Source organism: Phaenicophaeus curvirostris, chromosome 17 (genome assembly GCF_032191515.1).
Source record: "Phaenicophaeus curvirostris isolate KB17595 chromosome 17, BPBGC_Pcur_1.0, whole genome shotgun sequence".
NCBI lineage: Eukaryota > Metazoa > Chordata > Aves > Cuculiformes > Cuculidae > Phaenicophaeus > Phaenicophaeus curvirostris.
The window spans coordinates 14,426,126-14,452,701 of NC_091408.1; the positions used below are offsets into that span (position 1 = coordinate 14,426,126).

Here is a 26,576-nt window from a genome sequence, read left to right on the forward strand (position 1 = left end):
GAGCCCCTGCTGCTTTCCGAGGTGATTTTATCCCTCCAGCCCTCGTTGGCTTGCAGCGCGTATTTTTTTGTGGGGAAGGGAGTGCAAGAGAAAAGGAGAGTAAAAGTTTCTTTTCCTGAATATCTTGGTGTCCCGTGTTGCTCCGTCGGCTGGAGAGGGATTTGTCAGTGTGATCAAAGCAGTTTCGCTGATGTTTTGTGCTTTTGAGAGGTGAATCGCAAAGTTTAGCCTGTAATTAATGTGGGTTTGCTTGATCCTGGGAACAGTCAGCAGATGATGCTGTAATTTGGGTTTGCCTGAAAAGCAGCGCGGTGTGTTTTGACTCGGGTCAGGCCAGTGGGAGTTTGCAGCTGCTGGTTTTGTGCTGGCGGTTGCCTAAAGGGAGTTGCTGCTGGTAAACTCTGCTCACAAAACTTTGAGGTCGGGTGGTTTTGCTGGTTCTGATGGTCCTGTAGTCCTGGGGAGGACACTTCTGGTGCGGTGGGAATCCCTTGCCCAGGGGAAATCATGGAATCGTGCTTTTGCTGCTTCTGGGAAGCCACAGCTGAGGAGGGGATGCTGCGGTGGGACACGAGGGCTGGATCGGTGCAGCGGCGGTGCTGCTGGAGCCAGGGTGAGCTCAGCCTTGTTTCTGCAGTAACAGAGAAGAGCGTTACGACTGTGACTTTTTCAGTCTCTGACACTGGGTGTAAAGCTCTCCTAAGCGTGGATGATGCCTGTTTTTGGAGGGGCTGTGAAGAATGCTTTGGTATGCTGGAAACTTGCTGTGGAGATTACAGAGGTGAAGAGAAGCTGCAGTGTGCTGTGGGTTTATTTTTACCTCACATTTGCCTTCATTGCACAGTTGCCTACCAGGGAGTTAAATTCTCAGTAACTGCTGTTGTTGTATGGAGCGTGTGGATTAGGTATCCCTGCTGCTGTGCCTCTCTGCTCTAGGCAGTGGAGTCGGTGTTGGTACCGTGCTTAGCTGCAGGGGTTCTGCATCCCTAGGCTCTAGGGACATTTATGATCCTATGTGAACATGTTTGCACCCTGACTTGAAATATTGGGGCACCTCAGTGTACATGAGGGGTTGTTAAGCACGTGCAGCAGAAAAACTGCTTTTTCCCCAGTTTCCCCACAGTTGCCGTGTGTGTTCAGTAGTTACAGGGAAAACTTAGGAGAGTGGAGGCATGCTTCAAGTTGGGAAATGTCCCTTGAAACAGCAGGCTCGACTGGTGTTATCAGACACACATGGGTGTGTTATACAAAATAATCAATAATTTAATGATCCATAATACTGCTCTGCCTCCCACCACAGATGCTGTTGGACTCAACGCGAGTTAGATTTGTTACTGCAAGGCTGTTTTTTTCCCTTCCTCTGGGATTCATGCCAAGATGAACTGTATGTTCTGTTCTTAAGAGCTATGAGTAATGTATGTGTGAATCCATAACATAAGTAATACGAGTATATAAAATGTGTGAGTGTGCAGGATTGGTGTATCCTGTGTCTGCAGAGCGCCGCACACGTAGCATGTGAGCCTTCGGAAATAGGGTGCGATACGTGTCTGGGCAAAATTAATGACATGCCTTGCAGTTACTGAACGCCGCAGAGCCCCGACTGACAGCCTGATCCCAGGAGCTGAACCGAAATCCCGGTCACCGGCGACGGTTTGCCTGTTTAATTACCCTTTTGGAGAAGTTACAAATTAGAGTTGGACGTCCCTCCCTGCACTTACAGGGGAAATCAGCCTTAACGAAGACGAGAAGAGTTGCCAGCGCCATAGCCTGATGTTTCTGGAGCGGTCGGCGGAACAGGGGGCTCTGGGGGGTGCTGGGGGCTGTGCTTTGGGGCAGGGGGGCCTGGGGTGCTGGGGGGTCTCACTCTGCGACACGCCGGGGAGGAGCTGCTCCAGGAGCTGCTGTGCAGGGGATGCACCCCAAGGCAGGCCTGCAGCTTCTAATGGCATTTTATATATTGTTTTTCTTTTTCAGATTAATAAAATGGGCTTTCTCTCATGAATAATTTTTTTTTGTGTGAAAAACGAGAAGGTGGCAAATAGCCAATTCCCCCGCCTCCCTCTTCCCAGCTCCGATGAGGTCATTGCCTCTTAAAGTTTATACCACGCGCTGTGAGACACGGCTGGAGGAGCAAGGCAACAAATGTCTCTCCTGGGGTAGGTGGGAGTGATGACCGACAGTCCCTGAAATATTAGTGAGCTGTAAGTGATGCCTGAGCAGGACTTGTGAGTGGGGAGGGGTGCAGCTGCCCGGGAAAACCTTGCAGGATGCAGATCTGGGTAGGAGGGGAGCACCCTGGTCCCCGCCTGGTCCCCACGATGCTCCTGGGTAGGACCTGGGTGCACGGAATGTGGGTCTAAAGGGTGGTTGTGCTGCTTGGGGAGCTGCCAAGTGGAAGGAGCCCGTCCGAAGGGCTGCGCGTAGGTGAAACATAGTCGGCAGCAGTTCTGGCACTCCTCGGATCAGCTCGTTCTTGCATCCATTTACGTTTCCTTAGGAATTTCCTCAGCGCTGTTTTTGCAATGGGGTTGCGAAAGTTCATGACCCAGTGAAGGATCTGTCAAAGACCTTTGTGCCCCTGTCCGCCTGGAGAAGTTGTTTTTTCCCCCTTGAACGCTGTGCTGAGCTGCTTGCAAATTCCTGAGCTATTGTTTTGTCCTTGCCTGTCCCCTCCCTCCTGCCCCTGCCATCCCAATTTCACTTTCCTCCGTGGTGGTGGAAGCGATATGGAAACAAGAGTACCTAGACCGTGAGTGGTCCTTGGTGCTTTTCCAGCAGCTGCAGCCCAGGAGTGTGGATTTGGAGAGCTGTGTAGATCTGTCCTCCTCGCAGCCTCTGCTGGATGCTTTGGGATGGGGACCTGGCCTGTCCGTGGTTTTAATATGGGATGGGGCACTGGCCTGAAACAACCATTTCATAGGTGCCTTAATTACTGCTATGTTGTAAGAGCCTGGTTACTCTGATTTTAGCTAGAGTTTGCTGTACCTTCCAGATGTGGTCAGGAATGGGGTGCTTTGTGTCTATAACTCTGACTGTCTCCCTGTTCCATAGTTTTACTGGGAAGGTGTGATGGGCTGAGTTGATTCTGTGTGATCCCATCTTCACAGGTGGCCTCAAGGGGTGTAAATCATCGGTGAATTTGTGCAGTAGTCCAGAAATCAAGTATTTTCTGCATCAGAAAAAGAAGTTGTGGGGTGGCAGGGTGTGTGTGGATAGTGGAGAGAGATAGCAAGAGAGATGGACACTCACTATTTTTTTTCTTTTTAAAAAGCACTGTGCCGAGCAGAAGCATGGATTTTCTTTTGTAGGTTTGTTACCCCGCTGTACTCGTGCTGGGGGCTGTACGTAGCCATCCCTCACCTGTGGGTTTTGGAAGTGGGCAGCCGCTTCCACCATGACTGTACAAAGTGAACTTGGGAGGAAGCTGTGAGAAGGTTTAGAAGTGGAAGAGGATGGGAGGAGGCACTTGGGATGTCATCTGCTACCTTGGAGGCTTCTGAGCAGAGAATACGCCCCAAGACCAGCAAATTAGCCAGCATCTGCAGTGCTTTATGAGGACAGTAAAGACCTTGGAGGAAGGTCTGGGAGATGTCTCCGTTTGCTGTCAGTGGGAACTAATAAATCGTTTTTGAAATGAAAGCTAGAAGGTACCTGCTCTGTCTATAAATGAGGACCTGAGTACCTGAGGTGCACTGCTGTGAGCAGCCTGAAACTTCCTTTGTTGGCTTTGGTCTTGTGCAGGCAGAGAAACAGCTCTGAGCTTCCCTGGCACCAGGGGTGGAAGAGAAGTGCAGTTGAAAGTTGGTAAAGGAGGGGACCTGGCGGGGCTCCAAGGGGCTGCTGTGCACAAGCTTAAAAAAAAAAATAAAGTTGCTGTTCCATGGCAGCTTGTCTGTACTGTGGGAATCATTTGGGCATCTTGTTCCTTGCAGCTGCTCCTGTGCTGCTGCACCTCAAGGATGTCTTGTCTTCGCCGCTGCTTTGTCTTTGTGCTGCTTCCTAGCAGCCTCACAGATTTTTTTTTTCCTGTCGACACGATACAATCGCTCCTTGTTAGCCTGTCTTGCTCTTTCCTCTTTCAAGGAAGGGAAGGAGCAAGGGAACCAGATCTGATAATTCCAGTGAGTAGAACTGTTCCCCTGAGCCCTTTATGAAGAAATAAAAAGGCTCTCCTTCTCTCTGCTTCTCTTTGAGTACAAGCACTTTACCCTCTTGGATTCCCTGCAGGCTCCTCATACTGCTAAAATTGAAACATCAAGATGTCTGAGGCAGCAGGAATTACCATCAGTGTTTTGACACCTGGAGGTACAATTTCTATTAGCTTTTATATAAAAACAACACCAGTTTTGCCAACAGAGTTCTCGTTAAATAATGCATGAAGACCCTGCTCCTGACAGTAGGTATTTTTCTTTCACTTTCCTGGACTGTCAGATAATGGCTTAATTTTTGTGACCATTGGGGGAAAAAGATACATGTGCTTGCACATGGAAATATATATGTGGACATACACGTGCTTAACTGCCGGGCAGAGAGTCAATTATCCCGTTTGCTAATTAACATGGAGAGATGAGGGAAAGCAGTTTTAAGGTTGGTCTGTCGAGGAGGCTCGGTTTGTTGTTTTATCTTTCGGCAGCGGCAGAAGGCAGTCATCCTGACACCTCTGACGCTGAAGCTGAATCCTGATACGTCGTGTAAGAGACCCCAGGAGGCTCCACCTGCCCTCGGATGGAGATGAGCTTGGGGTCTGTGGGAACAAAAAATGGGTAACTTGCATTTTTGCATAGCTGGTGCTTGACATTGGGCATATGCTGTGTGCTCGCTTTTGGGGGAAATGAAGTGAAACAGAAGGGCACAGCATGTGGATGTGACTGCTAATAGTGAGAATCAAAGTACAGTTTTGACACTTCTAACCTAATAAGTGGTGCTGCGTGTGAGAGCCTGCTTATTTTCCTTTTTACCATGAGATGCTTTGACAGAGGAGTAAAGTCCCATTTTGACATGTCTGTCATTTTAACTAAAGAGAGAGATTACAGTAAATTGGATTAAGTGAAAATCTTCTTCAGATGTTTGTGGTTTGGGCTGATTTATGGATAGATGTCACTTGAACGTCATTCTGCATTTTTTAAGCATCTGCTTGATGGTTGCTCTAATGCTGTTACTGCAAATAGTCCACGCAGAGGAGGGGAGGCTGGGCGAGAGGCAGCTACCCGTGACCCATCTAGTGCTGGTTTGTGGTGTGGGGACAACAAAACACTGTCCTCCTAGTGTTCCTAGCTGCATAGTGCCAGATTCTGTAACAGCCGCTTGGTTCTCATTTGAGTTCCTGTTATTAAAATTCATCTTCTGCTGGGAGTCGTTTAAATAGGATTTTCTAAGTATTTTTCCCATTCTGGAGAAAGGTGGTTCAGCGCACGCATTCCTTATTGTGCGCTTGGCAAGTGTTGGGTTGCTCATTCCCCTGTGACCAGTGAGGACATTCTTCATGGTTGCGCTCATGCAGAGGCTCAATCTTGGCCGCCTCGTTGCAGGGTCCTTCACCATGAGTGCGTGTGTGTGAGACTTCTCCAGGAACCAAAATACTCCCATAAGCATGTGCTGGCTCACTGACATTGGCAGCAACGTCTGAAAATACTTTGTCCGTGTACTGGTATTTCCAAAAGATAGTGTTGAAAGTTCTTCCCCTAAATTTACAACCCGAGACTTCTTAAATATATATGTCCTTCACGGCTTCCTCTCTATAAGCTATTTAGAAGCTACTGGTGCCATTTGGAAAGCTGCATAATCTCTTTCGGGTGATGTAATCAGCACTGTAATCGAATCTGCCGGTGATGTCATTGATGGAGTAGCGCACTGTTGCCTGGTGTGGCAATTAGCGGGATGAGAATGATGTCTTTGTGCAAATAGTGATGGGGAACTGGGAAGCCTGCATCCCTAAATTGAGTTATCTGCATATATAGGTTTTAATTTCTGGCATAAGTTTGGAAAATACTTCTGATCCACACTCAAAATCACTAGATTTGGGTCTAAGTTTAGAGGTTTGTGGGTTTTGGTTATGGTCTGTGCAAGTTTTTTGTTTGTTTGTTTGTTTTGTTTATTTTGTTTGTGTTGGTTTAACATTTTGTAGCTACACTGGGAGCTTGTGGGGTGGTTTTCTGCCAGCTCGGCTCCCAGCGCTGCCCGCGCTCAATGCCTGGTGAAGGCAGCGCTGCCCAGGGGAGCGTGGGACTGGGAGATCAAAATTGCCCTTAATCCTCTGATGGGGTTGGAAGTCTTAGACTGTGTCTGTATTGATTTTTACAGTCTTAGGGCAGGAAGGTGCTGCCCAGACGTAGATTACAGGGACAGAGAATTCCTGTGAGAAGCAGAGCACATCAAATCCCACCTTCTTGGGGTCAGTCAGCTGGTGATGCTTCACCTCTTCTCTCCAAAGTGAGCCCCACTGGTTTGATTTGCGGCATCTCAGTGCTGCCTGAGTTTTCTGTTGTTGACACCAGAGTTGCAGTGTTTGTTTTTCTGCATCTGTGTTCCCTCTTGGTGCTTTGCATCGCCCTTGCAGTTAAGATTTTCCTACTTTGTTGTGCGAGTGTTTGTGCCTTGCTAGTGGCTCAAAGTGCAATTCTTAAAATATTCCTGATGTTATTTTCTGTGATGTGATGATTAGTGGGAGATCACACTGCTAGGGGAAGATAAATTTGTAATCCTGCTTGGTGGCTGATCTTATCCGAGCTGAGTAGCTCTCATTGCATAAGGGACAGTGACCTGAAATCATCTTTTTAAGCGGACGGGATGCCTTTCCCTTCTCCCCCGTGCACACACAGCTGTGATACGTACTTTGTAAATGGTTTAAAGTTTAGTGATTTTACTTTGAAATCCAATTAGCTCCTGATAACGTAACCTTTAGGCTGGTGTGCCAAAGAGAGTGGTGGTGCCGCGGGACGTGAGTTATTTAATGTGTCAGTTAATGTGTTGAACAGACTGCATCTTCTGCAGCTTCGCTTGCTTTTCTGCAGGGCTAAGAAGTATTTACAAAGGTTACCCGGCAGGAATGACTAGGAGGAGCGAGCAAAGAGCTTGATCACAGCCCGTCCCAGGGAAGTTTATGGGAGGGGCTGGGGTGGGAGGTTCGAGGGATGGCTCTGGCACTGGGGAAGGGCACTGCTGGATGCCAGCAGAGAGGGCAGGTGGAGGAGCAGGAGGGGAAGAGCTGCTGCTTGTGAGTGGTGAAGAATTAGAAACATCTGCTCCAGCTGTGTGCCTCTGTGCTTATTGTTTTTAACTTCTCTCAGTAAAGCAAATGAGGAACTGGAGCTGCGTTTCTTGGCAGGGGCTTTGTCTTGTTGGAGTTGTAGTGATGTTTCCCTTCCTGCTCAGTTGGCCCTGTCCCTCCCAGACATGTAGCCGCCCCAGGCTGAGCTCAGGTGAGACTTCTGCTCTCTCCTTGCTCGGGGAGGTTGTGGGAGTGGACTTGATTTCTCTACCCACTCTCATCCCCTGGGAGATGCTCCATTAAATATCTTGGTGTGAAGAGCTCCATCTAAAGATGTGATGCTCGTTCTGTCGCCTCACCTGTCTGCTTTAAGAGCCCCCTCCTTGCTCGTCTGTGGAACCAAGGAGTGGGGATGGGAATGGCTACTCCCAAGCATTAGTCAGTGGAGCAAACTCTTGGCTTCCCATTGCAGCTCATGCCTGGGATGTGCAAGTCCGAAGTCTAAACTGCTTTGAGCCAGGGGCGACTGGTGTTGGATACAGCCTTAGGCTGTTCAGGAGCTTCCTCCAAGCTGAGCAAGCATCCAGGCGGACGTATGCCCTCACCTGTGGTGGGATGTTTGGAGCCCCCTGGAAGTGGCTGCTAACACTCAGGATTGCAGCCTGTGGAGCAAGTGAGGTTCACCGGCTGTACTCGCAGCAGCTGAGAAGTGTCCTGCTGTAGGCAGTGCTCGGGAAGAGATGCTTCCTTCATTTACTGAAGGTGCTATCCCGGTGGCTGGCAGCAGTTAAGGACGAAGAGTTGTGTTTTCTCTCTGGTGCGGGTGACTCAGTGACATCTGTGATGGATTCTCTCTGCGACACACTCTAAATGGGAACTCTCAGGAGAAATGAGCCTGCAGCTTTTGACTTCACTAAATGTACTCCAGTGCAAACCCAAAGGACTGCTTTTTAGTGCCCCTCAAACATTCAGCTCTATTTTTAACATCATCTATGTGCAGTGTGACCATGTATGGCCTATATTTATGTTAAAGTCTATGTAAAAAGAGATAAGAAATGATAGACAATGTGTTCTGTTCTTCAGGCCTTAAGATGATGATCTCTTATAGGTTGATAGGAGAGCATCTGCTGGAAATACTGCAGATTATTGTAAAGTCCAATAGCTCACTTTGGGTTATGATGATTGATTTAGCCATTTCTTAAAACACCTATTTAATGATTGAGTAAACCTTTATAAACTATTTGTGACTGTAAAAATTTGACCTGATGTATTGTAGCTCTATTAGCGTCTGGCTAATAAAATACACCGTGGACCTGTAATGCCCCTTAGATTGACAGAAATGATAGTTTAGGCCTTACATGTGCTGAAGTTTTAAGTACCTTGTTACAGGTTATTCTAGCCGAAGTGTGTTTCAAGGCACAAAGCACAGTCTGCTCCCTCAAAGTGAGTGATGGGGCTGGCCTGGCCGTGGTGTTTACCTTGTGGTTTCCTCTCTGCTGGGACAGGCCCTGTTTGCTTTGGCGCTGCAGGACTGTGTCATCTGTCATCCCTTGGTACCGGCATCGATCACCCCAGAAAGTGATCTCTTCCTGCTGCTTATGCTGAGCAAGTCCATCTCGTGCCTTTCTCCCTGCCTCTTGGTGTTGGCTTGCAAAGAGCCTGGATCGGGGAAGCGGCAAGCGATGCTCTTGCTTGTGCCTGGTGCCTGCGGATGTCGTGGGAACAGCCTTGGCAGAGGTTTGTGCTGATACCGAGCAGAGCCCTGGTAATGCTGGTGACTGTTAACAGATCCCAGCTGAGCTGCCTTCCTGCTGGAGCAGGAGGGATCCCGTGTCTTCCCGCTACAGCCTCTTTGGGCTGTGCAGAGGGAGCTAAAAATTGCAAAGGGAGGAGGACAGTGGCACATAATGCCAAAGTTTAGTTTAGTTGAAAAGTCTGGGGAGGAGGTGATGTCCTGAAAGTGGAGAGATGCAGGCTAAGTTCTGAATCTTGCTTTGAACCTTGAAAAAAGGTCAAGTGTATTGTCTTCTTGGATTTTACCTTTATTTAACCAAGTACCAAAATCTAAAGGTAAATTCTGCACATGAAGTTAGGGGGGACTTTGGTGGTTTTTTTAATCTGCCTTCTTTGTCCGTGTATCGAAGCATTTTTTCCATGAATGGCTCAACTTTCCATTTGCTTGAGCTGGCTGCTGGGGTGAGCTCTGTAATGGGATATCTGAATCGCAGCAGGAAGCCTGCTCCAGTTTAAACAGACATGATTTAAAAGCAAATTCAGTCAAACAAGTACAAACTCCTACATGGAGAAATTAAAACTGCTTTATGTCTGATTGATGCACTTTTGCTTGAGTCAAGAACTACTGCTGAGGGGTGCTCAGGCGGATGACGAGTAAAACCTCTCAGGTGTAGGCTGAGTGACGTACCTGATGCTCTCTCTGCCTTTCCCACCGGGCCTGGGGGTGTGAGTGAAGTTTGGCAAGGAGGGGATATTGGTTTAATGTGCTAACTTTTCATCTGTTCCTGCCTAGCAAGTGACTTTCTGCTGCACATGGTTAAATGACCTGCCTTGATGAACGGCATGTGTTCAAAGAGGTGATGTTGTGCTTTTCCGTGGGAGGCTGAGCTTGTAAGGCTTGATAATTCGTGGCCAGGCTGATGATGTAAATCAGCCCGTGGGGATTCATGGGATGTGGGAATGGCCTTGCTCTTTTGGTGGCTGATGTTAATAAAAAACTGGGAAGCCTTGTTCTGGCTCAGGCTGGGAGACCGGGGAGGTGATTTTGCGGAGGGCTGCAATTTATATTTCTCTTTCCATGCTGTCAAACAATTTGGTGTTCAGTTGCTCACCTCTGACACCTCTGCAACGTTTTTGTTTCTGGACATTCCCTACTAATGGGTAACCAGCCGTGCCGCAGGAGAAAGGGGAGAAGGGCTTGGCACTGTTGGCCAGTGCCCCATTGTTCGGTTCCCAGGCAGCTGTTGTGCAGCTGTTTTCATTGCGAGACTGCAGGGATTGGAACTGGGGAGGCCCTTGGGGCTCAGCCTGCAGCGAGCAGGGGCTGAGAGGAGGGGAGGCCGCCCTGCTGTCCTGGAGCCCTGCAGCCCTCTCCAAGGATGTGTCTGTGCGACCTGTGTTTGATGCCAGGTGCCTCCCTGGGACACTGAGATAGGGTGAAGAAAGAGAGAATGTTTATTTACCCCTTCTGAATGCTTAGATATGTTTCTCTCGATTTTTCTTTGTCTGGGAAGTTTATAACTTAACCCAGGCCTCAGAAATAAACCCTGGGGGGTGCTGGTGAATTGGGAGGGGGGAAGTACCAAATTCCCCTTTAGATAAGAGTTTACCGTTCAAGCCTTGACCTTATTAAAACTAGCTCAATAAAAGCCTCAGTATTTAGAGACAAGTGACTTTTTCCAGCTTTGAGGGGCATAATTAAGCCATAACACACCCCTTAAAGCAGGGTTGTGGGAGGAGGACTAACCCTATCCCTCCTCCCCAGGTCAGCCAGCCACCTTCCACTGGGGTCATCTCCATCCCACAAGGCAGCACGAATGAGCTGCGTGGAGCTGCTGCTGGCAGGCTCTGGGAGTGCTGGGAAAGTCTGGCAGTGATTGCGTAGGAAACCCACTATTTCCCAACTGCTGGGAGGATGACACGGCTCCTTTTGCAGGGTGAGCAGTTCTTGCATCGGTTAAAATTGTGGTCAAGTGTTTTGTATTAAAGCAGACTGAATTTCCTGAGTAAAGCATGCAACAGCTTTGCAGGAGGGAAGTGGAGATGGCTGTGTTCATCCATAAAAACTCTGTACAAATTAAAAATGAGAAAGCTATCCCTTTTCTCACAGTTTCCTTGTTTAAACATTCGTTGTAACATAGTAAAATATGTCATACCTCTTGTACCTCTGCATTAATGCCCATGAGAGGTGTTTCCCAGCTGAGGGGGCGTGCTTTGTGTCAGAGGTTCCTTCCTTTGTTTCTGCTGTGTGGCTGAAGGGTTGGAGAGTGAAGAACCATCTGAAACCTCAGCCCCAGGGCAGGTAGGAGCAGGGGGCCTGGAGGTACCTGCTGGTGTCTGCACACGGGCAGCAGTGGATTGGGTCAGTGGGTCAGTGAGTCATCTTAGAAATAGCTTGATGTTGGCAGCTGAGGTTTTTTTAATATGCTGGTAAGAATTATTATTAAAAAATAGCTCTGGGTTCAGCACTTGCAAACCAGGATGGACCGATAGCCCAGGGACTGGGCATTTTGCTGGGAAATGAGGCAAAACTCTCCCTTGTCTCTGGTGTAACAGGAAAGGGAGGTCACAGGCTTCTGACCCTGTCTTGCTGGTGCTCATTGCTTCCCTGTGGAACAGCAAACCCTTCAGTGTGTGTCTCATCTCTATAGAATGAAGTTCAGTTACCTTTCAAGGACTCCTTCAAGCTAGTCCACAGGCTCTCAGAAGCCTGTAAATGACAGACTGAAACTGTTGCTTCAAGCCCAGGAAAGGCAAATTAAAAAAGGGTAAGACCAGGTTGCAGTTTGAGAGTTGTGCTGATTAGAAAGCCAAGACTCCTGATCTGCTGGGAACTGACTGACAGCTTTGGACAGCTTGTTGTCAGCAGGACTGGGTTTGGCAGGGAAGCGCTGAAATCCTGTTTGCCCACTTGTGCCGGTTCAGTTATTAAACACATCAGGAATCCCCATCTGCTTTGTAAGGCTGTCTGTAGGAATATAACCCAAAGCTCAGCTCCTGCAAAGTGCCGTTTGCCTTCGAGTGAGGTTGGAAGGAGCTGGAGCTGTGCGAGGCGCCTTCTTAGGGAAAGACTCCCCTGTGGACGCAGAAGCAGTGAAGCTGTTTACATTGTACCTGCTGCGTGTCAGGGCTCTGGCTGAAATGGGCTTGGGGGTCTGTGTATGGGGGTGTTGGAGAAGGAGATGGGGGAGGTGTTCTCCTGCCCCCCTTCTCTCGCTGCACACAGCACCTCACAGAATGCTGGGCAACACCTTGTATATGCAAATGCTGAATTTTTTTTTGGTGCCTCTAGAGAGGCTTTGACTTTCTGTCTCGAAGCTATTAATTACTTAGACAAGGAAAGCAGAACATACCCAATTAATGGCTCCTACTGCTTAGACCTGTCTCTTCAGCTGATCTGCTACGAACTAATGAGCAGCTCCTTTTGCTGGGCCACCAGCAAGCTTGATCTTCTCCCCGCTTTTCCTGGGGAGAAATGAAAGCAGCAGCCACGTGCAGGAACAAATGGCTGGAATTCGATTATTAACCTGGGCTAAAAATTGACTCTATCTGCTAGTAATTACCTGGGGGATGTTAGGAGAAAGGGCTAATGGAGGGCTGGGAGGTGGTATCTGACAGGCGATCACTGGTGGTTGAGTTCGTGTTACTTAAATTCCATCCTGTCTGAGGTGCGATGATGTGCTGGGTCTGAATAGTGACTGCATTGCAAACCTGGAGTAAAATGGGTTAGTTTAAAACAGCTTCGCTCCCAAATGACTCCCTCCTTTAGAGATAGTTTATGGCACAGCTGCATAGGATCTCATATATTTTTGAGTACCTAATTTACAGGTCATTTAATTTATTTACAGGCTTTGTTTCAGTTCCCTAGGGTAATTTCATTCCTTTGCACATGTCTTCCTAGAGAGGCATTAAATTGTACGGTTTGTCACAATAGTTCAGCTTTTATGCTGGCAGTCGGTGCTCTTCAAAGATCCTTGTGTGAAGTTTTTTAGACTCCTGAATCATCAGAGGATCATGAAAGAAAAGGAATAATTTAGAAGGTGAAGATGTTTTGTTGCCTTTGAAATTGGGAGCGTGCGAAAGGAGAAAATGTTTAGCAGTACAATCTGCCTCAAAGAACTTATCTTGGGAACTCCAGAAAATGAATTTCCCTTCTTTATTCAGGATGTAAATAATCGGAAATGTCACTCCTGAGCTGAGTAATTTGTTCAACAAAAAGATCGCGAGGAGATGACTCCCCCAGCTTTCATGAACGTACCCAAGACATCAGAGGACCTGTCTCTGCAGCAATATGAACTGAAAGGTTTGAAAATCAAATGAGCAGTGTGTTCTGTGCAAAATATATAAATAAATCTCACAGGTGCCTTGTGATCTCCCTTGCATTTTAAAAGCCTTGTTTACCCAGGTAGTCTGGGGTTTGGGTTAGCTCCCGGGAGCTGCGGAGGGTTGTAGAGATGATGGGTTGTTACAGCAATGGTTCTTAATGTGCTGTTTAATGTACTTGGGAGCGTGGCTGAAACAGTTGTACGGTTACTACATTGTTGCTGCATGTTGGCAAGGAATTGCATTTTGTTTTTGTTGCTTTAAAGTTGCTTGTTTGTGTTTGTTAAACTGAGATTAGCACTGTTACAATATTTAAGCCCATATTTAAGGTAAGAGGGGGCAGCTATTGCCATATAGTGTGTGCAGGGAGGGGATGGGTTACTAAATGGGAGCAGGTACTCCGGGGCCAGTCCACACCACCCTGAAATGGGATTTGCTTCCATCAGAAAATGAGACATTTTCAACATTTTTCTCTGTTCCTGGATTCACATTTGTCAGTTCTACTCGTTCACTTTTGCTGTCCTGCACTGGTTTTCTTATCTGTCTCCTTTTTGGCTGCCCAATCTGTGCTCTGGCATTTGACTGTCACTCCTTTCCTCTCCTCTCATCCCCTGCCCTGTTTCCTTTTGCAGTCCCAGTCCTTGGGTGGTTTCATGTTTGGTTTTTTTAATTTCCTCTCTAGGCATTTCCATTTGTCTTTGCAGATCATCTTCAACAAAGGCCTTGCATGGTCTCATTTGTTTTCTATTTCCAGCCCACACTTAAAATAACTCCTTTGTTTCATGAATGGCCTGTGCATGGATCCAAATCCCACCCTCCCTTTACTTCAGTGTGTGTTTCTGTTTCGCTGTTCCTTGTCAGTATCTTTAATTATTTGAAGTGTCCCTTTTGGGCATTCAACCTGCAGCTGCCAGCCCGGAGCCGTGGGTTGTGTGGCTGTGTGGGTGCCGGCTCTCTGCTCCCGGTGAGCAGCGTGGCAGTGGGTTTGCAGGGCCGTGGGTGCCCTGGCACGGGAGCAGCGATGCTGTCGCGTAACCCTCAGCCATCACAACCCTGCTGGCGAGCTCACTGTCCACGTGGTCCCCGGGTCACCCGCCTGCGTTTGCAGTCTCAGCTGCAGAAACGAGGAGATGCCTAAGGGGTGGGTTTTTTATTGATCAGGAGGGGGAAAGTCAACAGTGGGAGTAGGGAAACTAAAAGGAGAGGCATGTTATGGTAGCATTTGAAAAGCAAAGGCTCAGGCCGGCTGATGCTGACCTGATACTGGAGTCATGGCCAGGATGGCTCTTGGTGTGTGGCTCGTGCATTTTAATAAAACAACACCTCTGCAGCTGAGAAGCGTTCCTGCAAGGACAAATGGATCAGTCTTGTTTATTTAAGCACATATGTGTCCCCCGTGGGAGCTGTCACTAGGTCACCTGCAGCCTTTTTGCCGAGGGCTCGGGGGTTCTTAAATGGTGTGAAATCCTTTCCAAGTGCTCGTCTGATGAGGAGGGTCTGTGGTGGGGCAGGTGTCTCGCCTGCTCCCCGAGGAGCTGGGTTTTTCTGTGGAGGGTCAGGGTCTGATTGAGAGCTGTTGGCAGCAGGTGTTGTGGCGCACGCTGTTAGCAGGCACTTTTCTCTGCCAGAAGCATCAGGCCAGCGCTGTGTTGCTGCCGATAGCAGCCTGTCTGGCAAACCTGCCTTTCAAAGCACAACTGGGAGTGGGGCTGGCAAGATCCACCCCTCCGACCTTGCTCTGCGCAGCTGCGGTGCCAAGATCTGTACACAAATGCTGGCAAAGGTTATCTTGGGGCAGAGCTAAATGTGGGTCCTGTGCCCGAAATAGCTTGGAAAGATTGAAAAGGAGAAAGACAAGTGGCAAATCCTGCTTTGCAGGGCAGAGAAGTCACCTTTCATTGGGGATCAGAACCAGTTCTGCGTGGAGCTGTGTTGTGGTGGGAAAGCTCATACAGCCTAGAGGCTTCCAGCAAAGAGGCAGCAAACCAGGACTTCAGCTTCTGAGCTTCTGTCATCTGCTCCGTGGCCTTAGGGACTGTTTGTACCTTCTCACAAGGGTAACATCCTGCCCTGGGCAGTTCCATCGTGATGCTGCAATGCCCTTTCTTCCCTTAGATCTGCTGCTCTTACTGCTTGTGCATCCGCACTGTCAGTCAGGCTGGAAAATTAATCAGGTTCGAAAGTCATGTGGCGAAAAATGAAGAGGGAGGAGGACCGCAGTGGCTGGACCTCAGAGAGAGCTGGAGAACAGGGCAAGTGTGTTTCGGATACTGCTGTTTAGGGTGCACGTGAGGAACCGCGGGGTCTGGCTGTGCTGTGCAGGACCTGCTGGCCTGGCTTTGCTTTTGTACTCTTCCAAAGCATGAAAAATGCTCAAAGATCACACACAGGTACAAGCCTTGACCCCTGGGGTTGAAATAACCTCTCCTTCATGCTGCCAAGCTCAGGATGTGCCTGATCTTTCCTGTTGACCCTGTGCTGCTATTTTAATTTAAACCCTCTGTACCCTGCTGTGATTGAACGCTCGTGTGGATTCCCAGGCTGTAGACACTGACATTGTCATCCTTGTTCTGAATAGAACCCGAAATTTATGGCAGACAGCCTGCTTCCCTGTTGAAAGGACTTAATAGATACAGTACATCCAAATATTTGTGTATAATGTCAACTGTCTTCCCAGAAAATTTCATGCACATATTGATTAGACAAATCCATTACCATTACATTGTGGTGCATCTCTTAGGAACCTCTATCCATTTTAATCGCATCTTAATTATTGTGGGCTTCCACAGGCCCTTTAAAGCGAGCATGGGTAACTCTGACTGCTTTTCAGGTCTGGTTTTGATCGAGAGCTGTGTGGCCTCTCAGTGTTCCTGGCCATGGGGCGGCTGCCGATGCCTTTTTCTGCTGTGCCGCTTTTTTAAGCATGACGGGTTGGTTGGTCTCTTGGAGGCAAAAGTTATAGCTCTGTATTTATTAAACATTACAAACAAAGGTCTCCATAACTTTGATTTCAAGATACGTGTTGGCTGGAGGATATTGACTTACTTTTTTTTTTCATGTTTGAGGAGGAAAATTACTATAAGCATTGGAGTAAAGAAGACTGTGTTGGCTTTTCCTAAAACTTGTGTCATTTAATGTTTATAATGAAATGTTTGCTTTGTTGCCAATATTCTTCAATTAAACGTGTCATGGTGAGTGCTAGGAGCATTTTGCTTTTTTGCCTTGACTGCAAAATGTGTGGAACCAGTCATTGCCTTTTAAAATGATCTTTTGCAGTTGTTTTGTGGGCTCCCCTCTAACGTCTCCTGTAGACCATCCATGGTCTGTAGACCACAAGTTGAGTAACAGTACTTTCAGCTTGAGAAACTAGATATTCTGTTAATCTTATTTCAGCACGTCCTTGCTTTTATTTTGAACTTGAGCAGTGTTTTCATTGGGAGCGTTAAAGCTCTTGCAAGGACAGATAAACCGGTATTGTCTGTGAGCTGGGAGTGCCTTGTTCTCACCTCTCAGACAGATGGACTAAGGCACAGGGTAATCGTGGCAACTCGCCCACGGGTATATTGTGTCAGCAGCGAGCGGGGGCTCTCGCCCGGGAATCCTGCGCTCCCTGAGGAGGACGGAGCTGATTGGGAGAGTGGGTTCTAACTTTGAAGAGCAATGAGTGTGTTGAACGATGTTACCTAAATATTTGTAACTCAATTTAATTGAGAAGCCTTCTCTTAGACCTGGTTTTTGCATGGGTCTGGCTGTATCCGTGTGTGGTTTTTGCTGCGGTCAGGACTGGGGCTGAAGGTCTGGCCCCCGAGCGCACGGTGCTGGCTGTAGGTCACTGTGGAGCGTTGTGAGCTTGTCTGTGCCCAACGTTGGGGCTGGACGTGAGTGCGCTTGGCCCGGCGCTGTGCCCCCTGCACACCCGGGAGGCGGCAGGCACTAGGGCAGCCGGGTGCTCGGGCAGAGCTCCTGTGCGTGCAGTGAGCCCGCAGCAACGTGTGGTGGCTCGCACAGGGCTTTCGTGGTGTAAATCTGGGAGAAGAGCTGATGGGAAATGGTTTTAGATGGTAAATGGCGCACAAAGAGGAGAAACAGAGCAGCTGGGTGGTGGCGGTCTGCTGTGTGAGCTTGACAGGGGAGAGGAGGGGGGAGTCCTGAAGGCTTCAGCGGTGGGCTAGGATCCTGGGAGTCTCCCATACAAGTGGAAATAAATGGGTGTGGGAGCCTCTGTGGGCGCTTGCTGCCGCCACAGTCTCTGTTGTAGCCTTGGTGCTGGGTTTGCTGGTAACCTCTGACTTTCTCCTGTTCCTCATCACAGGCTGTAAATCTCCTTCTACCTAGGGCTGTAATGGCTAACACAGGTCTGTGGATAAAACCAGCTCTGATGGAGACTCCAACTAGGGGGGGAAATACTTTTCCTGTGAGACAATGTCTGTTCCTCATCAAAATCAGTTGAGAAAAGTAGGCACCAAACAGTTTGATCTTAAAGAGCCTGGCTGTGCTATTTCTGATTTATTTTCATTAATCTGCTCTTATTGTTTGTGTTCCTTTCTTTACGATAATTAAATAAGGGTCACTGATGAGGAGGCACCCCAGTATGTTTTGCTGGGGGTAGGTGGCCCAGCAGGGTCCCAGCTGTGCGCAGCTGTGAACCAGCACCAGTACATCCCCAGCAAGATGTTGTGCTCCCCTGGGCGAGCACCCACAGCCCTGAAGGCTGCCCGTGGACACCCTGTCCCTGGAGTGGCAGCCCCTTTCTTTGCACGTGGAGGGTGAAAATGGGATCTAAGGTGATGGCACCTGTGAAGCAGTCCCAGTGCTTTGGGGACCTCATTTAACTCCAGCCCATGGTCCAGCTGTGGTGGAGAGCATCCAGGGCCTTTGGCTGATGCTGAAATCTTGCTGGGGACTTGCTGGTCTGTGGTTTGCAGGTGTGGGAATGCATGGGCAGCACTTCATAGAATCAAAGATTGGTTTAGATTAGAAGGCATCTTAAAGCCCACCCAGTTCCAAGTCCCTTGCCATGGGTAGGGACATCTCCTACTGGACCGGGTTGCCCAAAGCCCCATCCAGCCTGGCCTTAAACACCTCCAGCGATGGAGCAGCCACCGCTGCTCTGGGCAGCGTGGGCCAGAGCCTCACCACTGTCACTTCACATGTTTGCTTGCACATGATTTTTACTCTTGGCTTTATAGGGCTTTCTGTTGAGGCAGAGGTGCTGTTTGCTGCCCTTGGTAAGGAATAAACCTTTTGTGGTCCTTCGAGTGTGTGGTTAGTGCGCACCACCAGCACGGCTCTGCCTCAGACCGGGGTGGTTTTGTGGGCCCCTGGAATTTCATCCAGTGTGTGCACATCCTTCCAGTAGAGATGCAACTCTATTTTAGCTTTCTTTTCTTGCCCCCACCCCCGGTTGCACAGACAGAAGCAAAAAAGATTCTTTTAAAACTGGTTTAAAGCTTGACGCCATGCGGCTTTGCATGTGCTGCTGAGTTTTAAAGCTGAACTTCTGATCTGAAAAGTTTAAAAAAAAGAAAAATCGTCGCATTTCTTTTACTGTAGACAGCTGCCATGGCATGGTCTGGTCCACCTGCTGAGCTTCCAGGGAAGCAGTTGGCTTGCTGGAAGCTGCCAAGGGCCTTGGGCTCCCCCCGACCGGTGGAGTGTGTGTGTATATAGATAGATATTTACATGTGCTAATTAACTTTGAGGTGGCTGCAAGCCAAGATGTCCAAGCTTGAATCCGTTATTAGGAAAGTACCTTAAACTTCTGCAGATCCCAGTGAACATTGGAAGCTGTAGAGAACGTTGTGCACGTGTTTGTGGCAGCTGCGGCGAGGGCTGGGGCGCGGTTTGCCCCTATGGATGCGAACGTGGGCTGAAGGAGAGCTGGGAGAGCGGTGGAGTCCCTGGAGGAGGAGCGGAGCGGGTGCTGAGCCTCCCGCTCCCCGCACAGCCTCCAGCGTTGGGTGGGAATCGGCGATGAAAACTGCATCCAGTCGGAAGCGTGAGGGGAAGTGGGGTAGTCATACTGGAAGTGCAAATACGCACCGGCTGCCTTCTGGGTGCCTCTGAATTCCCCTGCGTGCACAGGGGCTTTCCTGCCGTGGGGGTGGGTTGTGCTGAGCTCTGGGGGAAGCTGGGTTGTTCCAGAGCCACCAGTGCCTCCCAGGTCCAAGGTGGTAGGTAAGGTGCCCCAGGACTCGGGGATGTGTGGGTGGAGGGCCTGGGGAATCCCAGCTCCTGCACAGGGAGCGAGCCGAAGGCAGGAGAGAACCTGATTGTCCCTCCTCTCCCTGCCCTGAGACCCAAACCCAGGTGTTTCCTGTACCTAACTTGGCAAAATACCGTCTGCTGGAGGGGCTTGGCTGAGCCTGGGCAGGAGCGAGGAGGTGTCCTGGCGCATCCGTCACCCTTAAGCCTTGATGGGAATTTGCTGAAGAGCACCGTTCTTGTAAAACTTGACCTCTTGGTAAGGGACCTCCTTAGGCTGCTTTCCTCCCGCCGTGTTGCTCTGCTTGTCGTGCCCAGCCGGCCAGGGGCCGGTGCCTTGGTTTGATTTTATTTTGGGCGGGTGAGCAGTGCTTGGGTGCCGGCAAACCAGGGAGTGATCCTGCGCCTGGTGGCAGCAGATAGCGAGTGGTTTATCAGCACGGGCAGATCTATGGTCTCACAGGACAGGGAGGCAACAGAAAAAGAAAAACTTCCTCTTCCCCCCTCCCTTTTCCCAACCCCTTTTTGGTTTTTATACATGCCAACTGCTGTTTTGGTTGAAAGAGCGCTGGCTCAGGCTGGCTCTGCTCCCTGTGCCGCAAGGACCATGGGAGGGTGGGGAGAGGCTGCTGGGGAGCTCATGGTGCGGGAAATGTTCTCTGCTGCTCCTACTGTGCCGTTGAAAAATGTTGATACCACCAAAAAGCTTGCACGAATCTGTGCTTAACGGGTACCTTGGCTGGGGAGGAGGCACGGCTGTGTGTGTGCAGCTCTGTATGGGATGGAGGGGAACCGTGGAGCTGGGGCTCAGGATCTGTCCTGGCAGCATCCTCTGAGCCCAGGCTGCAGTGGAAGTTTGTTTTGTATGACTAACCATTAGTATGAGAATAATAGTTAACACAACTTAAACTGGCAGCAATGAAATGCAGCATTTAGACCTTTGCTACTTTTTTTTTTGCTGAAATCCAGAGAAAAAAGTAGAAGGCTTTTAAAATCTTCTCCAAACAAACTATGTGAAGTATCTATAAAAACCAGCAATCCTAAGTCTCCCCTTGGGGCTTAGGGTTCTTTTCCCACTTTGTTGGTTTTCCTGATTTTGTTGCAGTGGCAAAAGGAATTGCAATGTGTGGTGGAACATCGAGTGTGTGGCTGTCAGGGGTCTTTGTGAAAAGAACCTCAGGGCTGTGGTGTCTTCTCTGGCTCTTGGACCTGATCAGAAAGGCTGATCTAATGTTTATGCAGCACTAGAGGAGGTGTGTGCGGTGCTTTTATCCTGCATTTTAGTGTAGTTTTCTGAATGGAAGGGTCTGCTGGGGAGGTTGGTGCCTAATGGCCATGGCTGAAAAAGGAGCACACTGAAATAACTGTGTATGTATGTGTGAAAGCGTGGATGGGGAGAGAAGTGGCCTTAGGAGGCACCTTTGTGCATTTGGACCTTGTATTGAAGGGCCAAAACTCCAGCTTGTGGTTTTGGGATCTAAAAAGCCCCCCAAAACCCCATCTTCAGGAGTCTTGGAGATGTAGAGCCGCAGGGCCCAAATTAATCACTGGAAGCTCACAAGTCTGGTCCCACCGTGCTGAGGGAAGGCTTTCCAGGTCAGTTGGGAGGGATGGATTTGGGATGATCTTATGTTTGGGCTGCTTCCCTGTGGTAGGAGTACTCCAAAGCAAAAATATGGCAGTGGTGTTTGCCAAGTGGAGAACAGGGCTGCTGGAGAATCACAAGGGCCATTAGGTTTTGATGATCACGCAAGGCTTGATGTTTGTTGTCTGCAGGACCATGGCTGACTGAATTTTAACCTGTTGCTTTCCTGTTTGCTTACAGTTGTTGCGTGATGAAATTACACCCATGATGAAGAGAAGCTCTTGGCTCTCCTAATCCTTTGTTGGTGATTTGGAAGCAGCTACCTGCCTTGCCTGCTCTTTCGCCATGTCTGGATCTACGCAGCCCGTGACGCAGAGCTGGCGTGCTGCCGAGCCGCGCTACCCCCCACACGCCATGTCCTATCCAGTTCAGATTGCTCGACCACATGCGGTAAGGCAAACAACTTTCCTTCCCTACCCGTTCGCAGGGTGAGAGCTGTGTGGTGTGTCCCTGTCGCTGGGGCAATGGTTCAGCTGCGCTGGGCTTGGATGTGGCTGTTACAGAGAAATCAGACCGTTTCCGTGCCTGCGGTACAGGATTTCATCGTTCCTCTCTTGTGGGATCCTCTTTTGGTTCTCCATACAGTGCTTTCAGCTGTCGTCTCCCTTTCCAGCCTCTTCCCAGCACTTTCTGTGGTGGTGTTACAGGCTCTTGGGTCATTGTTTATGAGCACAGGAGTTTTTCCAGTGAGAGAACCCTTGGTTGGATGCAGCAACCAGCCTGGAGGGAGTGGAGAAGGGTGGTTGACCACCCACATGGAGAAGGCATGTGTGGCCTCTAGCCCTGTTCATCTTGGCCTTTCCTTGATGGTGAATGGCGAGGGGATGAGCATCCTCTCCCGCGTATGGGCTAACTGCTTCCCAGGGAGGTTGGTCCTTGGTCCTCACACCCATGGGAGAGCTCTCCTCCTTTCCAGCAGAAAGGGCATGAATCCACTGCTTGCCCTTTGCTCAGGAGACCTTTCCCTCTCTGATGACATTCCTGGCTGATGGTGGCACTCCTGGGGAAGAAGAAGAAAACCAAGCTGCTGATTCTTTTCCATTTCATCCTTCCCCACTTTTCCCCCACTCTCTCACACTTGACCCGTAGTCTTGTCTCCTCTTGGATCGAGGCATAAGCTGATGGTGTTTTTTTGTTGGCTGCGTTTTGTTGAATGTACTGGAGCTGGCACAGGTTAATTCACCCAGATCCAGCCTCTCTTTTCTCTGCCGCGTCACTCACGTCTCTGCTTGCTCATCCTGGATAGCTGAATGTTTAAGCCCTAACGGAAAAAACTCTTCTTAGTGAAACAGCTTTAGTCAGCTCAAACTGCTTAAATGGATCTTGTTAGGTGCTGGAGTGTGGCAGACACTTGCAAGGTTGCTCTTTGGAGCCACTTCTTGACGGGTTACAGCGGAGCTGGCCACTGCCAGGAAGGTGCTTGTAACACGACTTAGCAAGGAGAGCTTATCTCAGGGTTACATTTCTGACCGTGGTGCGTGTTGAATGGTAAAATTCCTGCTGTGAAGATTTTGACTTAAAGGTCTCAGAATCCATGAAGTGTCATCAAAGGGGTGAAATTCCCTCATCTGCCCTCTGTGAGGGTTTTCAGCAAAGCAATGCAGGGAGCATAGGCTGGAATTTGGAATTTTGCTTTGAAATAGAGGCTTTTAGGAGGGCGCAGCATGAGCTTTTGGCTGCGTTAGCTGGCTCATCTAGATTGCTCGGGGCCTGCGTGCTTCTGCACAAAGAAGCTTTTCATCCAGGGTATGAGACATGCTGACCTGGTTCAATTTATGGGAGTTTTGCTTCCATTGGTGCAAGCATGTCTGTTTGGGAAGTGGGACAGAATGAAAGCATTTGTCTCAGAAAGAAAATCCTAGTTCTCTTTTTATCAGAAACCTGGGCGGGAGGAGGAGGATGTGACCAGGTAAGCAAGAATCTGCAGCTGTTGCCAAACGGTGTTTTAAAAACAAACCAAAGAAACGTTAATACCCAGCATGAAGGTGGATTCTAGGAGAGTGCAAAAGGCTCCTTTACTTGGGATGTTGAGCTCTTGTCTCCTGCAAACCCACGTTGCTTCTCCTTAATGTCGCAACAGCAGAATGAACCAAGCAGGACAGTTTGCAAGTCAGTTGGAGCTCTGGGTTCCTCCAGCCTGCCCTGGTCTCTGGCTGGAGTGAATGCTGCTCTTATTCTATTGTATTAATGTTGGAAGAAGTTGCTGGCATTTCCTTCTAGAAGTTATTTCTACAGCCACATATAATCTCTTGAAGTTATGTGATGCCTCATAGGTGTCTGAGTGCATGAGAGATCTGAGCTGAGGTTTTTTTGGATGGAAAGGCAAAAGGCTACTCTCAGCAGAAGCGTGCCAGCCCCATGCAAACTGAACGCCCCTCGCCTCTCCTCGGGAGGGTAGGCAGAGCCGTTCTTCAGGCGTGTCCCTGCATGATCTGCCCTGCCGCGCTCAGCTGTCTGCAAACACGTGTCTCCTGCTCAGCGGCGCCGTGAGCTGGAACCCGGCCACGGCTCTGCGGCTGGAGCTGAGCTCTGGTGGGATTGCTTGGGAGAGAGGAGAGCCCAGTTGCTTTGAAGTTGCTGTGCTGTTTAATATTAAAAGTCAGCGGTATTTGCTTGCATGTCTTGGCCAGGTCAGTTTTGTCATGGGGTGTGTTTGCACAGTGAGAGCTTGTTTGGAAGAAAGTGAGAGAGGCCAAAACCAACCCGACAGTAGTGTGTCTTGCATCTAATTAGATCTTGGTTCTGCTTTGCTGCATTCCACGACATCCTTTCCTGAGAACTGAGAATTTGTCAGCCCGGGCATCCTTATCCTGGCTGTGGAAACGCCCTGGGTCACCTCCTGGGAGCGCACACAGGGCTGAGGGCTGCAAATGCTATTATAATATAAATAAATAATCACAGTCCAACTGTGACGGTCGCACCCAGGGAAATGCAGCGCGGCAGGAATACTGAGCTCAGAAATGAGCCGTGACATTATTTTAGGCTTGGAGACACTTTATGAAAAGTGATTTAAAGGATTGCAGCTGTTCAATTTCACAGATGAGGCAAGTGAGAGGGGATGTTGTGAAGGGGCAGAAAGCAGTGGAAGCAGGCTTGGGCGTATTTCTTCTTCCATTGTATAAAAACCCAGGGAGTATCCAACAAAATGGGGAAAAAGATGCGTTTCAAGCAAACGAGCAGAAATACGCTTTGTACTTGTGGATGCTGTCTCTAGGCGGTGTGTTCTGGGAGTTACTGCTGAGTTTGGAGCTGGCAGACATGATCTGGTACCAGTTGAGAGAGGATGTTGTTTGGCTGGTTTCACTCCTAGGTGCCAGCTCTGGGCAGGGCTGTGAACCCATGGGTCTGCTCCAAACTGAGCTCTGAGTGATGCAGTGGACAAGCTTTTCACCAGGTTCAGTTGGTCTCCACCCGTATTGGGGTGTCTTCTTCCTCCTCACAGAGAGGCATCTGGTCCCAACAGCTGCCAGGGAAGTAGGATGTGAAAATGGTGTGATATTTTATAATGACCCTAGGTCTAATTCCATCTTACTCAAAATTACTTATAAAAAAACTTTGACAAGTGTGCAGGCTTTTAGAGGTAAGAGCACCACGTGGTTCTTGGCCAAAGTTCTTGGATGTGCGTTTGTTTTCCACATTAAAAAGCTGTGAAGTTGGGGTGCTCAGTTGACTTCTGTCATGTTTGGCTTGGGAACAGAGGAATTGACTGAATGCTCCCTGACCTTTAGCTAAAGGTGAAAAAACCACTTTACTTATGCCCTTAACCTTCTAATGTGTCCAAAGTTCATGCTCTCTCAAAGGAAACTTTTGCATGGAAGATATTCATTTTCAGGCAGCCTGCAGCTATTTTCTGTGACCAGATCAGCTTCCCTACTGAGTGATGGTCCCCTATTCCTTTTAAAAACACCTTCGTCATCAATATTCATAGAATTATAGAATCATAGAATAACCAGGTTGGAAGAGACCCACCAGATCATCAAGTCCAAACATTCCTATCAAACACTAAACCATGTCCCTCAGCACCTCGTCCACCCGTGCCTTAAACTCCTCCAGGGAAGGTGACTCAACCACCTCCCTGGGCAGCCTCTGCCAGGGCCCAATGACCCTTTCCCTGAAAAATTTTTTCCTAATGTCCAGCCTGAACCTCTGCTGGCGGAGCTTGAGGCCATTCCCTCTCGTCCTGTCCCCTGTCACCTGGGAGAAGAGTCCAGCTCCCTCCTCTCCACAACCTCCTCTCAGGTAGTTGGAGAGAGCAATGAGGTCTCCCCTCAGCCTCCTCTTCTCCAGGCTAAACACCCCCAGCTCTCTCAGCCGTTCCTCATAAGGCCTGTTCTCCAGCCCGTTCACCAGCTTCGTTGCTCTTCTCTGGACTCGCTCCAGAGCCTCAACATCCTTCTTGTGGTGAGGGGCCCAGAACTGAACACAGGATTCGAGGAGCGGCCTCACCAGTGCCGAGTACAGAGGGAGAATAACCTCCCTGGACCTGCTGGTCACACTGTTTTCCCTGAGGATAGAAGGATTCCCCTCTTGTCCTCCCCTGTTTCTTGCTGTGCCCTCCTTGCCAGTCTTCCTTCTCCTGTTAGAGGCCTGACATTTCAGTGCTGTGGGAATGATGTGGCTCCAGATGCTGGCTGGGCTGTGCAGGAGGATGACGTGGCTGCGGGAGAGGCTGGAGGTCTCCTTGTGTGCTGGCCTCAGTGTCAAAACAGCTGCTGCTTTTGGGGTGCTTATAGTGTATTTGCCAACTAAAGATGTCAAATAGGTTTAGGGTTTGGGGGGATTGGGTGTGTGCACGTGCATATGGAATTGGTGCTCTGTCGCTTGAATCCCCACCGGGGAGCACCATCCCCTTCCCACAAAACACAAGGTGCTCGACACACCTGCGTGCTCTTTGGCCCTGATCTTCACACCCTGCTCAGCTGAGATAGCAAAGTAAGCTTAACCCCTCTGCTCCAGCTTTGAGACCTTTCTGTCCCATCCTGTGCCACCTCTTCCGTCTGGGAGCAGGCTGTGGATTCCCTCATTAACCTCCCTGTTTGCAAAACAGCACTGGGGCAGGAGCAGGTTCTTGGCCCGTGATGAATACTTCCTTGTCTGTCTGAACCAGAGATGAGAGGTTGGTGCAAACTCGTGTGTTGATTTGGTGTCCTAGCCAAATGGTAGCCTGGGGGGAATCAGGTCCCTTCCCTGGCCGGACTCCTCTTCCCAGCAGGGTGAGTTAAAAAAAGGTGCTGTAAGGAGATGCAAACTCCTGAGGCAGCAGGAGCTGGCTCCTTTCCACAGTGACATGATCAGCGTGGCAGGGCGACTCCAGGTAAGCCTGCAGAGAGGCAGTGTATTTTGCATTACATCTGCAAGGCGCCTTTGCTGCTGTGATGGTTTTCCTTGGAGTAGTTATTCACACTTTTATCTGCTGGAAGCAAAATGCCAGCCTGTGTCGGTGCTCCAGGAACTTGCAGAGCG

At 49.3% G+C, this 26,576-nt stretch overlaps 1 protein-coding gene across 12 annotated transcripts in view; it reads left to right on the top strand.

Moving 5' to 3' along the window:
• The window catches only part of NCOR2 (nuclear receptor corepressor 2), a 258,401-nt gene that overhangs the window by 51,756 nt on the left and 180,069 nt on the right, over window positions 1-26,576 (top strand). For all 12 annotated transcript variants that reach the window (XM_069871338.1, XM_069871343.1, XM_069871331.1 and 9 more), the window contains exon 2: window positions 21,294-21,503. In XM_069871338.1, coding sequence (XP_069727439.1) covers window positions 21,399-21,503 — 105 coding nt within the window. In that variant the 5' untranslated portion in view covers window positions 21,294-21,398. The remainder of the gene's footprint in view (window positions 1-21,293; window positions 21,504-26,576) is intronic.